Source organism: Pseudopipra pipra, chromosome 9 (genome assembly GCF_036250125.1).
Source record: "Pseudopipra pipra isolate bDixPip1 chromosome 9, bDixPip1.hap1, whole genome shotgun sequence".
In the NCBI taxonomy this organism is placed as follows: Eukaryota; Metazoa; Chordata; class Aves; order Passeriformes; family Pipridae; genus Pseudopipra; species Pseudopipra pipra.
This window is the reverse complement of record NC_087557.1, coordinates 7,584,254-7,600,928: the sequence shown is the minus strand read 5'-3', so window position 1 is coordinate 7,600,928 and position 16,675 is coordinate 7,584,254. Positions and strand designations below refer to the sequence as shown.

Below are 16,675 nucleotides of genomic sequence, written 5' to 3'. Positions count from 1 at the left end.
TCTTCTGCCATACAGAATATTGTGTAGTTGTAACAAATGCAGACCACTCCTCATGCTTTTCTTGCTTAACATAAATACTTGTGTGGTCACTGTATAATACATATGTATAAATATTGGGCATATTAAAAATCAGTCTTTGTAACAAAGCCTATCTCTTTAAAGACTGATAGTTAATATCTATAATCAGCAGTAGCATCATCTTAGCATGCTGAGGCCTTCTTATGTGCTGCATAGTTGTAACAGCAGATAAAGCTGCATTAGTCTTCAAAACTGCATGGCAGGAATAAGTGATCTCTCTTGAAATTTGAGCACGACCACTGTATAAGTTTTCAGATTTATCTTAAAGTGGGTAAAAGTAACTTAAGAAAATTAAGGCAAAGCATGTGACTGCTTGTTTGAGGATCTAAAGAGTCCGCACAGCAACTAATCAATATAAATCCGCTTGAATTAACTGGACTATTCAGGACTTTTTGTGAAGCCAGATGCTTCTAATGGTGGGGAGTAGAAAAACCCAAACAGAAAACGAAAGCCTCCCTCTGAGTCCTCAAGAATGTCCTGGTGGAGGGAGAAGCTGATGCAGTAAGACTTTGAAAGGTAAAGGAAGTGTGTGGGCTCGATGTTTTTTTTTTGTTTGTTTGTTTTGTTTTGATTTTTTTTTTTCTTCTCTGCAGACAGTACCTATCACACATTTCCATTCTGGACACAGTTCTAGGAGTGCTTTGACATAATCTGTCATTAGATAGAGTTGTTTTGTTGTTTTAGTATGGTATATAACCAATAAGAATTGGAAGAAAGGTTACAGCAGCAGGTTGTGCAGGTGTGGTATGGTTGTAAAGATTCCATTACGCTTGAAGTAAAACTTCTCCCATGGAAGATGCTGGACCTAGGAACTGAACTGGGGAGTTGTAGTTAAACAAGGAAGTCAGGCCTGCCTATTTTTAAATGTAATCTTTAAGAAGGAACAAGAAAAGTGAATCAAAACAAGTACAGAAACAAATGTTCAAGAAACATGTAACTGTTTATCTAAGCTCACAACATATTTTTACACACCAAAAAGGCTGTGACTTTTATTAAGGCTGTTGGTGAGCTTACTCATTTTGAGAGTCCAGTTAATTTTTGTGTTTGTGTAAGATTAGCCACACATTCCCTGGGAACTCCACTGACAACCCTAGTACCGATTTAAGCAGTGTGGAGGAACTACTTTCTTGCTGAGAGCTGATGAGACCTTTCAGATGTCTTTGGGGACTTTCAAACACGTCTCACAGTAGCGTTACTTCCAAAAGCACGAAGTAGAAATGTAGGGAAGCATAACAACTACAGCTACATGACAGAAAACGTGATCTGTATCCAGTTGCTGGCATTCCCTTCTCTCTGGGCAGTTTTGGCAGAACAGCAATGCTAACTGGAACTGGTTTCAACTGAATATTAAAGTGACTGAGTGACATAACAGGTCCTCTTTGCATGTTGAAATCAATGTGGTTTTGGGGAGGGTTGAAAGGAGGTGTGTGAAAGGCTACAGCTTGCACCTTTCCTGATCTTTTCCCTAAATGCTCTTCTGTTTGTGAAGCTTCCTTCACAAGTGAGAAATCTTGCTTCTTTATCACAGAGAAATTCTTTTGCTCCCCTAATCCATGACCAGATGCAACTTTTTGGTCATCATCTTTCCTGACCATTATGGGTCAGGACCAGTGCAGGACTGATACACAAATAAAATACAGATATGTTATAAAATTTATATATCATATAAATTATACAAAACCATAAATTGCTCTACTTTGAGTTATTCACCTTATCTTTTGCTTTTAAAGTACTTCTTCCTGCTTGTTTCTTTTGTTCTTTTTTGGTTGATCCCTTTTGTGACACTGCACTTCTTGTTTCTTCAGTTATCTGAGAATCCATCTGGGATTAATTCTGCACTGGATAGTGTGGTTGTATCTGCCATCTCATTTGTCACGCTGCAGTAAAGCAGAGTACGTGTTGTGCTTTTTGTCTCAGTGAGCTTTACCACTTATTAATTGTCACACACTTTAATCATTTGCTCATGTAAATTCTTTTCAAACCTTTCATTAAAAAGGTTAATGGTAAGCAGCTGAATTTAAATGGCAAATGTAACCATGCAATTGTTTCCTGACAGAGCTCTCTAGACGAGAAGCAGTAACAATTTCAGTTTCCTGAGTGTGTTTGAGGACCATATTTTCTTTATCACATAAGAAAAGGCTCTGCTATGCCTGTCCAGGCAGGTCTGCTTTGTACATCTATCAACAGAGCTGTTTGGCCAAGGGAAAAAAAAAAAGAGAAAAAGAGAGCTCTAAACAAAATAAAAATAGCAACAGTGGAAAACTGACCAAAACCCATTTTAATTCATTGAGCACCAAAGGAATGTTGAGTTTCTATAATGGTATTTCCCATTGGATCCAAATTGTCCCCTTTACAACATTGATCGTAAATTCTTTTTTCATTGCTTCAGTAATAAATATTATTGCACATCTGGACTAAACATGATCAGCCTTAGATCTTACTGATGCAATGCATGCTGGTGCATTTGCAGGAATGGACTGTGCACAAGTTGAGAGGGAAAAGAAAGCTTCTAATCTCCTCCATGTGTGGTAGACTTTAAATTATTTGTGAGGGTTTGAGAAAGTTGTGTTAGGCTAAATGGGAAGCCAGAGTCTTTTTATAGTTTTGTTTCTCTACTTTCTTAGTTCTTCTTATTTCTGGTCTTGCAGGGGTGGTGTCCTGATTAAAACATTCTGCCTTCTGAAGCCTGTTGGACACATGTTAATTGTGGTTTTAAATAAAAAAAGTCAAATAAAACGGAATGAGAAAAGTCTGCTTGAAACTCTAAGTTTCTGATTTATGTTTGTATGTTTGGTGCAGTTTGCTTCTCTAAATATCAGTCATAAATGATTATGACTGATTGTTTCGTGGGGTTTTAAGCTGTGCGTATTAAAAATACTTTTCTAATATAAAAATACAGAATTATGCACTCTTACTGAAATAGAAGCTGTAATTTAAGATGGCTTGATGTGGTAATGTGGATACTCTGTTTTTAGTTTGAAATTTTAAAAGAATCTCTCTTAATAAAGAGCTGAGTTTTATTCACATGACTCAGTTTTTAACCCTGTTTCCTTGAACACTTAAAAATTACCATTACCTGCATGGTAATAACCCCTAAAACACTTCTGTAGCTGATGGATGACACGAAGTATGACCCTTGTTGGGTTGCCCTCTTTATTGGGTGCAATGTTTATCTGGCTGGTTGTAGCAGGTAAAGAGCCTGTGCTGATGGTGACACATCGAGTTGTCCTGCAGGTTACTCCTGGGATACCTCCAGGGACTCTTCCCAAGTGCTTGTCCTGGCTGGCAGTGGGCTGTCTAAGGCTGTGGGCTGTGGCCAAATAGGGGTGTGGAGGGGAGGAGGTCAGGTTGAGGTGAGCTGGCCCTCTCCCAGACTTCTTTCTGCTGTTTGTTTCATTTGGGGCAATATTTCACCAGCAAACCTGGTACTCCCCTACATCTAATTAAGTTTCTTACCTGCTGGCTTTCCAATCCTGTTACTCCTTCATGAATTCTTTTGTTGTTTTTTTGTTTGTTTGTTTGTTTTTTAAAGCAGCATGTGCTAACACCCTAGGGCTTTCCATAAGGACTACCAGCATTAACATGATGTAAATATATGACAACCTGGTCCTCTCTGTCCAGAAATCCTTCCAAGTTACATCACTGCTAAAGTCTAACTGCCTCAGAGTCATGAGATGTGCTTTTGTCAAAACAGTTTCTCAGCAATGGTTCTAAACTTTTGCTAGTGGGGTTGGGTAGCTCTTGGCACTGGAAATTGTCTTTCTTCTGTTGATGTGAAGTGCAGGTGGAGTAGATAACACCTTTCTACTGGTGCTGTAGATATACTCCAGCTAGCTGGCTTCACTTTCAAACCACTAGATTCTGGGTAGAAAAGCTATTTTTATCACCAAAATGGCTGTCAGGCCCAGTGCAGATACAGAAACTGGAAGAATTGTTTCCAAAAGCTGTAAGAAGAACTATCTGAATTATTTGGACAATTAGCTTCATGTATCACTGCACAACAATCAGTAAGTCCAAACTAAGTTACTCGAGGCAAAACTATCAGCATATTCTGTTAAAACTTTCACCTCTTAAGACAGGTAATTTCTTTGCTAGATTTAATCTTCACTGTTTGATCTCATTTCTGATCATGCTGAAAAAGTTTTTGTAATGCTATACCTTTTACAAGTTTATTAGAGAACATAATTATCTTGGTAACTGTTGTTTTGCAACTTATCACTTCTGTAATTGACACTAGATGTAGATTTCACCCACTCTTCAATACTTAGAAATGTAAAACTATCTGGTTTTAAATGTCAGTGAGCTGTTCATCCAGTGTACTACAATTGTAAAGACAATACAGGCTTATTATCCTCTGAACAATTTTATCTTGCCATGCTGAAGTAGCAGCAATAAAAGTTTAACTAGAATCTCCCCCTTGTAATTTGGTCAGTTGCCGTGTTTGTGTTCTGGAATTATATTTGATAATGTCCTATTCATCATTTCAGTCTTGTAATTAGTCCTTGTGAGGAGTCCTCTGAGTCAATCAAGGAGCCCTTTCGACTCGTGGGCTGGATGGGCAGCACTCCCTCTGAGCAGCAGGGAGCTGCCACAGTTATACCTTGCTGTGGTTTAGGTGGGACTGCAGGAAAGTCCATGAACAGCATTTCTGGGAGGGCTTTTTTGGGTGCTGGAGTATTACTGGTGCTTTGGACTTGTTATCTGGGCTGATTATGAAGAGACTGTGGTGGTGCTGGAGAGTATTCTAGAAGACTCAGTAGGGGTAGAGTGGAGAGAGGTCTTTTTAAAGTAGCATCAAGATAGCTCCTGAGAGAGTATGAGCTTGTCCAAAAGGGCTGGAAGTGATAGATGCTGACCTGGAACCAATGTTGTAAAACTTTACGTTATTTAAAACAAACACCAAACCCTCTAAAATATGCTGAAATATGTGAGTGTTAAATATGCTTTTAAAAAAATACTGAATGTAAAAAGAAAGGGCAGTCAGATTGGAAGGGAAGGAATTTGTAGAACTGCTGAGATAGATATATGAAGGAAAATATGTTCTAGAAAACAAGAGCAGGGTGTCCATCAGCAGGAACTGTTGCAAAAATACAGCTAAAATGAGAAGTAGGGAGAGAGTAAAGAAGATAATGAGGAATAAACAAGTAATTTATGTGTTGGTATCTGCACTGAAATGAGATTACATGTATTAGTTATAAAATCCTCTTTCATTGTTATAAGATTATGTCAGCAACAGACAAAATTGAGTGAAGGAACAGGGATAATGATTCACAGACTAAATATTTATTCCTTTTGAATTTTTTCATTGATTGTGGACTTTTTGAATTATGATATTAAAAAATAAGTAGGTATTCATTGGTAGAGAGTAATTAATAGAAAATATTGCTGACTACTACTATTAAGAATTGATGTAGTCTGCCATGGTACTGAATGACTCATTAATAACTGACTGGGTCATGTGTTGTGAATGATAAATCTTTATAATTTCAAGTGTCTGAAAACTGCTTTTAGAACTTTTGAGAGTTCTTTCCCTGTATTTTTATGCAAATAAAGTTACGGTCCTGTACTCTTTTTATCTAACCAAAAGCAAAGCAGGTCATGTCATGGTAGTAAGGAAATACCTCCATGAAATAATTGTGTAACTACTTCTTCAAGGCGGGGGGGGGGGGGGGGATTCTTGTTCATATTTACTCACCTGTTGTTTCCAAAGTGATTACTGGAATCACCATTTGCTGATAAGGAGTGTGAGAGAAAAACCTATTTGCCTTGACTGGTGCTATGTGTAGCAACAACCTTAAGGATGGATGTTCTGGGCAGGTTTTGACTTAGCAGTGGGAGACTAGTGAGACAGACAATCCAGGACAACAAAGAGGTAACCAATTAATTCTGTCGTTAGATGAATGCCCTGTTCCTTCAGAACTGAGCAAATACAGTGACAATCTGTCATTTCTGATTATTGGCACTTTCAGTGCTTATGAAATGCTATCTGCCAGCTGTGGTGTCACATGATGCCTTAAGACTTGTCACCAGCCTGGCAGAGCACTCTTACCATAGTTACAAAGCTGCTGCTCTTCGCAGCTGGGCAGGAAGGCAACACTCATATACAGTCTTTGCTACAAGTTTTAGGTTTTGGCTTCTGAGTTGTTTCCCATTAAGAAGTGCGGGCTGTGGATCTAGAGGGTCCTGTAACAGTGACTTACAGGGGGATGGGTTTGTGGAAGAGGAACTGCAGCCCTGTTTTCCTGCTCCTTTGCTGTAAAGCCTCGGGATTTTCCCCCCGTCCTCAGATTTGTGCACCTAATGCAGAAATCCAGAGAGAGGAAGTAGCACTAGAGAGCTATGGGTGTGAAGGTGGGCTGTGGCTCATCAGTGGAGGTTTGACATGGTTAAAACCCCCTAGCTGGGTAAACTCCTCAGACTAGACCTATCCCATTTCCCCATTGTGTGAGATGCATGTCTTTGCAGTAAGGAGCTGCTCTTAGTCCCTGAAGAGTTGCATTATAATTTGAGCTGAGCAGAATCTGAGGTTCAGGACACTTGAGATAACTGCCATGGCAGTTTGGGAGAGAAAATACATTTATAGATGAAACAGTTCTTCAGTAAATGATTTAAGATGGCAGAGGTGGATAAAGTCTAACAAATGTGAAACCTTCAGTGAAGAAATCGGGCTTGAGTTGTGTGAACACAGGCATCTAATCCTACTGAGATGCTCTAGATCTCTGGCATCCACTTACCAGCAGGGAATGGGCAGTGTCAGACCTCCTAGTCATAGGAGAAGCCTTAGATATCCCAAGGGGCACTATGTGCTATAAAGTGTTCATGTAGCTGAGTCAAGACAGAATCTGTATGTCCATAATGCTGACTGTCTGCACTTCATGATGTCCCGTTCCGTGTCACTGTTCCTGTAAAGACATGCAGACACATGAAAGTCAATGGGAAGACGCGCCTGGAATCCATAATATGATGCTCTTTCTGATTTACATTCCTTTCTGAAGAACCAATTGCACAATTTGGCTGCAGTGCCTGATATCTTATTTCTGGTGTCATGAGAACTCCTAGTTCTTGGAATCTGCACACCTATGATGTATAACATCTAAAAGAGTGCTCAGCTACATGATTATTTTCCTGAATACATAATTTGCTCCTCTTGTGTTTCTTTATCTTTCTTTCTACATTGCTTCACCTGTTTCTTTTTTATTTTTAATCTAAAAAAAAAAAAGAATATTTTTTGTTTTCTAATCAGACCCTGAGATGGGTCTACTATTTTAAATTTGAATTTTTAAAAGTTCGGTTTTCTAAAGTGTTTTAGCGCTTGAAATTTAACATTTTGATATCAAAACACCTTAATACTGTGCTACTGATAAATTATTAAATAGGTAATTCTGCTGAGAGAGGTTACCATATTACCACCTCTGTGAAGCTTTTTTGTAGGAGACTGTAGGTAAGCCTGTGTTAGGATGCAGTCTTTGCCAAGAAATAGCTCTGATCTGTAGCCATGGATTCCAGCTCCCTGGAATGTGCAGCGAAATGTTCTTTTTGGAAGACTTTTTGCATTGCACTCTTCCCACTGTTTAGCGAACATTAGACCAAACGTCATTTTCTGAAGGGTCCTGTGATTGCAACAGCACTGTACATTTGGTAATACTTGGAAATGCTGCAGTCATTTCCCTTTCCTCTGAGGTTGCAAGGTCCCAGACCTTCTCATCTGCCCTGTAATTGGTGATAAACATTTCTGCTCACAGTTTGTTTAAATCTGTTGTCTACAGTACCAAGTTCTGTACAATTGTTCGTTGCTACACTTAGAGTGACACTGCCTGCCATTTGTTTTTTGGGACTTAAAAGTAGAAATATCTAGAGTTAAAATGGAAGTACAAAATTGATTGAGAGAACCTGAGAGAAAAGCCTCCTCACAACTTATTCTCTGAAGTCTGTTGATTGTACAATGAAGAGACATTGTATGTTCTCACCACCCATCTGCGCTGAAAATATTATCTTGTGCTATTCTTTCAGCTTTGGTTTGATTGACTCTGATTATAAGCAGATTTTTACTTTGTTTCATAGGTCTGACCTGCAATCTGCATTTTTTTATTCTATGCTTATCAACTATATACCAAGAGAGTGGATGTAAAAACTCATGAAAACAGCAGTATAATAATAAAGTATGAACTTCAAGACTGTTATCAAGAATGGAGGCTAACACGGCTCATATTTACAAAGAAAAAATTATATAATTGTCAGCTCTTCTAAAAACAAAACAAAACCCAATAAACCCCCAGACCATCTGTTCAGTATGGTTGTTTTCCTGGGTGCCTCCATAGGTCAACAGTTTCCAGGGTTGAATACGGTTAATTGCTATAGTGGTTTTATTAATCTGCATTTTAATCTTGCCAAATTTAATGTTAGAAGAGTTGCCTACTTAATTTTTTTAATTTTGTTTTTATTCTTCTTAAATAAATAAGGGAAGAGACAGAATTCTACCAATTTAGCTATTTCTAAGGTTTTTATCTTTTTCAACAGTAGCTTTGAATGATTAATGTGAGCAAATGCCTTTTAGTTTTGTCTGCCAGTGGAAAAGTGTACCTGAGCTCGTTCAAGTGCTGTTAATGAAAGTGATAAAAGCAGTGATTTGTTATTGCTGCTGCCATTAGTTACTGTTTTATGAATCATATGATCTGAGGAAATACAGTGTTATTGCCTTGCATCTGGTAACACAAAAGAACAATCAAGCAGGAGAAAGCTCTGTAGCAGTTAACAATAAATCTATTTTTGGGAAAAGGACCCTCTCTTCTTCCAGCTGGGATGGGGGGGATGTGTGGAATGGACTTGGGGGACAGGAAACTAACCTCTCAAAATCAACCTTTTAATTATTTCTAGAAGGAAGGGGGAAGATAATACCTCATGAATTCTAGTATCAACAGAACAGTTGAATGGATCAGTAATAATATTCATCTATTGTCTGATTTCTCCTGTCTACTTAAAATCTGAAACACTTGCATACCAGAAGAACCTTTTCTAAATTTTCAACCATTTCTTTAACTTACCATTGAATTGTTTGCCATTAGTTTGAAGACTGTGTTTGAGTTTTTGGTAGAACTGTGGTTCAAGAAATCGTGGATGAGAATCTCTTTCCATGTGCATGTAAATTATTCTCTGTGCTTCATCAAAGCAGGGTTGTGTTGGCTCTTGGATATTCCTCATGATCCCGTTCCTTGCAGGACTGTCAGTGTTAATCTGAAACACAAAGTAACACCACTGAGGTATCTCTGAATATATACAAAGGAAGGGGAAGGATCATTGAATTCAGGGGATCTGTACTGAATGCCTTCTATTTATATCTTTTTACGTATTTTATAATCTAAAATCAGAACTGAAAACAAACCTTTCATTTGCTAAGAGTTGTTCCTAGACCTAGGATTAGATTCTGTAGGAGGAAGCCTGACTTTTGATTTGTAATGAGTCCAAGTGTGTGAAAGTGCACATTACCAGTGAAAAACAATGTCTAAAATTGTTCTGATCTCTAGGATAGATAAAACTGAGCCTGTATACAAACCTTGTTAAGGAAAAGTTTTAATTTCTAGAATTTTTCTGCTGCAATCCATGGCTTGTAGCAGATAAATTGAAGCTCTGCAGGTGTGTAACAGCAGAAGGGTGTAGTGATCAGCAAATACACCAGGGAAAAGGAAATGTTTGATAATCCATCAGCTCATGATGAATTACATTGTTTATTTTCAGCTTCACTTTGTCTGTTAGTGTTGAGAGGAGATTTGGTTAGTGCTGATGTCTTTCATGGGTTGAGATCTTGCACTTCCAGAGGAGTCATTTGAGTGGCACCTTTTTATATGCTGCTGAAATCTGAATATAGACTGGTTTTAAATCCTCATGAGCATCTAGTTTTTTTAGAGTGGTACCTAGTTCTTGTGTTAATAGTGAATATCAAGAATATATGAAATCAGTGTGTCCTGAAGACTTAAAAACCAGACACCAATAGCAAGATTCTATTACACACTATTTTAGAAAAAAATTGCACAGCTTATTTTTAAATGTCCTGATTTAAGCCCTGACTTTTCATTAATTAATTTGTGGTTGGCAAAACTGACATTTCTCTTTTGGAAATGCAAATGTCTTGCTGAGTTTCCTATAGCTGCTCATGCTAAAAATAAAATCAGGAAAAAAAAACAAGGGACAAGAATGCACTGTCTTGCCAATTGGCCTTTAAAACCAAAAGAGGGAACTTTAAAATTTTAAAGTTTTGGATTTGTGCAAGTGGTTTAATCATTTAAAGCAGCAACTGCTCTCAGCCAACATTTGGGAATCCAGCTGATTTGGGTTTGGCTTGTCCTTCAATGCTGGCAGGGAGGCTGCATTTTGAGACTCTATAATAACTTTATTGTTACACATAAACCAAAAAATAATCTAGCATGATTCTCTGGTTGTGTCAGCCTGCCAAAAGCAGTGGCAGTAAAAGCCAGTACTGGCTTATTTTTGCAAGGAGAGTAATAAGCAGGAATGGTTAAAGGTCATAGAGCATTACTGGCTGAGCAGGAATGACTTTTTTCTATAGCCACTTGTCAGGGGAGAAAAATCAGACATTTTATATACAAATCTGCTCTGTTTTCCCTAAACCTTGTGCTGCTGGAAACAGGAATAAAAAAGGTTATCTGTCTTGGAATCTTTCTTTTAGCCCGTTTTACAAAGGGTAGAGCTTTTACTTTGTTCATGTATATTTACTCTTGCAAAGACCAGACTAATATATATATATGCTGCACTGCCATAATCCAAAATCTCTTGAAGTTATATCAATGGATCTGATGCTAAGGAGAACAGGACAGATCCAAGAACTCGTGCCTTTTGTATTCTTGGTGGATATAGGTGAAAGATTTACCTATAGAGAAGATGTAGAGTCAAGTATTAAAATTTGGGAAAGAGGTTTGGGGAGGATGAATAGTTTTCACTCCCTTTAATACAAGAGGTGCAAGGCATTTAATGTTGTTCTTTGTTGCATGACACATCAGGCCCTTCTGTAAGAGAAAATAAAGAGCTCATGATATTTTGTCACCTCCTTGGGAACCTGGGGTTGAATATATCTCGTAAAAAGCTTCCTGGCCATGGAGATCCTTCTCCTCTGACATGTTCTTATAAGCTTCACAAGCAAGCCAGAACCCTGTATTTTCATCACTGTGTTCTGTCTTCAAGTAGATCTTGCAGATGAGAGGTCCATCTGTAAATATTTTAGAAGCCAAATTTATATAACCTGTATATATGCATTACCTTTAAAGTCCTTTGGAGGCAACAGAGATATTTACAAGGCAGTGTAATTTTTGATTGTACACCTACAAATATTGTACTTATATAATATAATATAATATATAAATATTATTAGATTATGTCAAATGGGCAATTAATCCCTGTACCTCACCCCCACACTTCAACCTTGCATTTTCCTGCATGTGCCGTGCTCCCTTTAACTTCAGTGGCATTTCAGTATACAGGGGCAGAGCATGGAAAGCTTTGTTCATTCTGGACTCTGTGAAAAAAATATCCAAAGACTTACAAGTATTCCTAATTTCCAGTTCTAAGTTTTTACAGAAAATATCTAAGTATTAACAAATAACCACGATCTGAGTAAAAAACCAAGACCATTTTTTGTGCTGTAAGAATCTAGGGGGAAAAGCACTTAGTAAAATAGAAGACAATAACTTTTTCCTTGGTGATATAAACATTTAAAATAATTCTTTCTTTGGCAAATAAGTGGTTCTGCACCTGAGGATGTCTTTGAAACACGTGACATGGAGTTTGACAGGAGCAATTAGTGGGACCTTGGCAAAGATTAAGTTCCTGAGGCTTGCTTTGCACAGAATTAGGTGACAGAGTTGCTAAAATGCCTCTATCTAGCAGAATATTTATGAGGCCTCACTCGGTGGCACAAGAGTGGAAATGGTGCTTGCAGTTGTGAGATGTGCTTTCAAAGTAAATCCAACACAGGCAAACACTTTGCCCACTTTTCATAAAGAGCTGCAAATCCACTGGCTTTAGAGTCTGTCTTTTTATGTGAGCACACCTTTGCATTTCTTGATGTCATGAAGCTTTGAAATTAATTAAAACTCAACGAGTAGTGCCATCTAAGAACAATGAAGGAGGCATTTTAAGAAGGGCAGCGTTCTGAGTACTGCTGGAAGATACAAGTGTTTTATTTAAAGCAAGCTTTCCTACTTGTGCAGCACTCTGGGCTTTCATACTTCTGAAGACGTTGAACACTGTCTATCATCTGGCAGTAGTGGTGACCACACGTGTGCCTGCTGCTTCTGCTGTGGTTGTGTCTCTTCAAACTGTTTTCTTTTGTGGAGTTTCTCCCTGTGCTTTCCCTGCAAACTGTATCATACTAATTTGTTTCCTGTTAAGGCTCTAACTGGCAAAATCTTTATAGTTAGAAGTTCTGTCTGTTAATCTGCTTGCTCTTCGTAGTTTGTCTGTAGTTTGAAAGTAATGTCAGTCCTCAGGAATAATTTTTAGAAGTTTGTGCTGTGATGTAACATTTTCGTCAGTATTTAAAAAAAAAAAAAAGGCAGTGATGTTCCAGACTGCTGGCCATATGAGAAATGTGGGAGAGCTCTGAGCCCTCTGTGAGGCAGAGGGAGGCTGGGGTGGGAAAGGTCAGAATTGCTGCTGCAGCTACAGTTCTTCCCGTATCTGAATACGGGAGTTAACTTCCATGGCATCACCCTGCACAGAGGTACTATTAGATACAGTGCCTTTGCCATACATGGGATTTCCCAAGTCAAATTTTCTTTCACTTTTCTGCTAATATAGGTTGCTATTCAGTGCTCTAAGTGGGGATATAGCAGATAAACCTGCCCTCATCGTATGTCTTTAGAAGAATTATGAGTGAATGCAGAAATGGCAAGTTTGGGAAAGCATTTACAGCATGCTACATTTATTTTTAGTGCAATGTATGCTGAGCATGTCACATACAGTTGTTTTTCATTAGTTGTATATAAGGCAGCATATATTATACAACATGAGTTGTTGATTTTTGCTTTGTGGGAACTTTTTTTCAGTAATCCATCTGGGATGCAAACACACAATTACTTACATTTCCTTGTTACCAGCTTTTCAAAAGACTGGGATCACTGTAGCACTTCCTCCAAAGGCACACTTCAGAAAAAAGGAGAGCATTATTGCAGGATTAGCTACAGTTCAAAGTATTAAAAAAATATATTACACTGTTGAAAATCTGTCCCCTAATTTAAGTATGATCTGTGTGAAAACTTACATTGGAAAAGGACTTTCTGTGTGTCCTAAATCTTGTGCTTATTATGGTGACACAAATATTTTTCTTGCTGCAACAGATATATTGCCATGTAAAGGTGTTCCCATATAATTCCTCTAGAAATGGCATTCACCTATTTAAATTGTGCTTAGGAGGAGCACAAGAAGTTACTAGCTTTCTAGACAGCAACTTCATTGGGACAGGAATCCCCACACAGTTTGGGGAATACTGAAGTTTGTATTTAGTAGCAAAGTCTTCAAGGATACAAGATCTTATTGTAATATTTAAAGGCCTTTAACATCTAAGCTGACTTATCAGCTGAGAGATTAATATAAACTCTAAACATAAGGTAAATAATGAAAGGCTGATGCAATCTTAGCTGCAAGGGTACTTTCCATCTCTCTCTAGTCTGTTTACAATGCAGAATGACACATTATTACTAATCTAGACAGATCTTGGAGGTGACTAAAATCAGATTTTTACTTTTATGTTTGCTATTCTTAAGCAATAAGTCCATAAGCTTGTAGGAGTCTCCTGCCTGGTTCTGGGAAAGAGCATGGAAGTAGTGAGGTGAGAGACTAAACAATTTAAGGAAAAACAAATGTTTGAGGGCAGTAGCTCCATTTGAGTGCACGTAGCTCCATTTTCACCAACTGATTTTTAAGCATTGCAGTTTTAGGACATCAATGCTGGTAACTTGGAAAAAATTCTTATGCTTATATTAGTAGAAGAAAGCACAAGGGATTATGTGCCAGCCATTCTCATTGAGTATTTAGTTTTCATGTAAGCTATAATTCTGACAACAGCTTTTTTTTGACACAGCACTTCTTAAAAATCTAAATTAAAATTTGTTACAAGTGCTGCATAATTCTGTGTAGATTTCTGCTGCAGAACAGCCATTAGAAGCTTTGTACCTTTTTTAATTGGTGAAGACCCATTTATTTTTAATTTGATATAATTATCTTTCTCGGAAAAAGTACATGGTGTGACTCACAGATTTTGTCAGGCTTTCCTCCTCAAAGAAATACACAATAAGAGAAATGTTACCACTGTTGAACTGTATTGTCAATAACTCTCTAGCAACTCTGGCCAGTAAAATAGTTATTTTCTTTTTCATTCTCATGGGCTATTATCCTTCTCTCTGCATAAACTCATGAAGTGTGTTGTTGTGGGGAGTGAGAATCCTTTAAATGATTTCTTTTTTTTCTCTTTAAGAGCTATTTCTGAGTCATATTCACTGTTACTGACGCAGATAGTTTTTCACCTCTGTCAGCAATGGCACTTGTATATAGAATGAGTGACAATCAGGTCTGTCTCACCGAACATCGTCAGTAGAGCTGCCTTATTTCCATTTCTGATTATTTGTCTTTACCATTAATCTGTGAAGCAGAAAGAACACTGCCCCATGGGGCAGCTGACACAGAGGAAAAGCTTTTTACCTTTTTACTTTCCTTTAAAAATTGGGAAAATGAGAAAGACAACAAGGGAATATGAACATGAGTTATGATCTGTATTAATCCAACTTTAATAGCTGTCGTGCTGATAGTAAGAGTCTTGCTGCACTGATCTGCAGCATGATTTAATTTGCTGAAGAATACATATTACACTGAAAAAAATTTAGTATTCCACAAAAATAACTAAAGCTTTATAGCTCCAAAATTTAAATTGTAGTGTCTCGTGGGAGCTATCATTCACTTATTGTACACCCTCCACTGTGAGTGGCTTCCCTCGACACTGTGGTCCAGAAGTCCTTGTCCAGGAGGCACCAGGTTGGGGCAGTTGGGAAGATGTCACACCCTTTTGCATGACCTTAAGCTTACAAAGAAAACTTCCACTGTGAATTTTGAGGGTTTTGTATCTCTTACTCAGCTGCACGTACTGCAGAACATAACTCTCCTCTTTACTTACTTAGAACTGATCCCATTTTCTTCTGCTCTGAATATCTTGCAAAGCCAACAGGTGTTTGGACTCATTCTTCTAAACATGGAAAATATGTGAGTTTTGAATCTGCTATGCTCAGTTGTGGCCTTCTTAAATAAAAACTTAAAATTCACTGTACGTATAGCAGTGCAATCAGTTCTAACAGTATTCTTATTTTATGTATCTGATCTCTGTGTGTGAGTCATGTCTGAAGCATTTGACCAAAATATATTTTTGTAACATATGAGAACTTAAAAAAAAAATAAAAATTAATAAGCAGTCCAGTGAATATCTCTTAGGGAAGAATTGAAATGTTAATAATTCTCCCTTTTAGCTTCCTCAATTGTGAAAAGAGATTAGAAGGTTGAGTCTGACCCAAAGCAGAAGGAAACTAGCAGTCTTCTCCCTGAAAGTTCAGAGTGACCTGGATGAGAGATCAGAGGTCAATGTAAACTGGACAATGCTGATTAAGTTGTTAACTGTCAGAGATTAACACTGATATTTGTCCAGCATGTATCTCAAAATCAAGAAAACATCATATAAAACTTGTTTTTGTATAGAGATGATATCCATAAGAAAGGGTGTAAGTTTTTGTTAGGAATGAGGCAGTTAAAAATATGTTTGTCCAGAAAAGACAAAATTTAAAAAATATCTTGTGGCACGGAGAATGTTTATTGCTTCTCCTTTGGTTTCCAAGCAATGCCAATACTTTGGTAAGTTTTCACAGGACAGTGAGTAAGTTTGTATAGACCTGTCTGAAATCAAAACAATAGTTTTATTTATCTAAAGTCAGAGTTTCTTTCAGGTTTGGGTTTGACTGGCACATCTTACTCCTAGAACCAATTTTTTTTCCTTCAAACTGAAACACACAATAAAACACAGGACAAGGCTGTATCTTCCAGCTTTCTGAACTGGTGAACTATGCACATTTACCTTTCATCTTATTTTCCTTCTTTCCCTGACATCTATATTGAATTTTACATTATTTGAGAGTCTTACCCAGTACGTTTCCTACAGGATATTGAAGCTTCATAACTCTGCCCAGCTGCTGCACTGCCACTCCTGCTGCTCATGCTCCCTGCAGCCCTATGATTGCCAGTGGCCACTGCCTGTTGCCTGCTTTGGAATTCTCTGAACTATGTTCTCTGCTTTGTTTCTTTGTCACTTCCTATTTGTTTTGCATTTACTTATCTCACCCTCTGCCTAAAAACAGAGTGTCTTTTAAAACTGCACAATATTCTATATTTAATATGAAGTTATACATTTAAATTCTGGCATATGATTATTACTTATCACCTTAGTTTAGACTATTTTACCCAATGCCATCTATTTTGGGTGTTTTCATGTGGCAATCATTAGCCTTCTATTCACTGAAATCTAAGTTGCATACAGCCTTTGTGGCTGTTTGGA

The 16,675-nt window shown here is 37.7% G+C and overlaps 1 protein-coding gene across 1 annotated transcript; it reads right to left on the bottom strand.

The window, feature by feature from the left end:
- Positions 1-3,095: 3,095 nt before the first annotated feature.
- RGS13 (regulator of G protein signaling 13) lies at positions 3,096-16,338 on the bottom strand. Its single transcript, XM_064664016.1, is given in 8 exon segments — positions 3,096-3,121; positions 9,150-9,309; positions 11,135-11,210; positions 11,212-11,296; positions 13,169-13,230; positions 15,254-15,322; positions 15,690-15,744; positions 16,281-16,338. Coding segments are annotated over 8 exon segments (591 nt in total).
- Between the last annotated feature and the right edge of the window lie 337 nt (positions 16,339-16,675).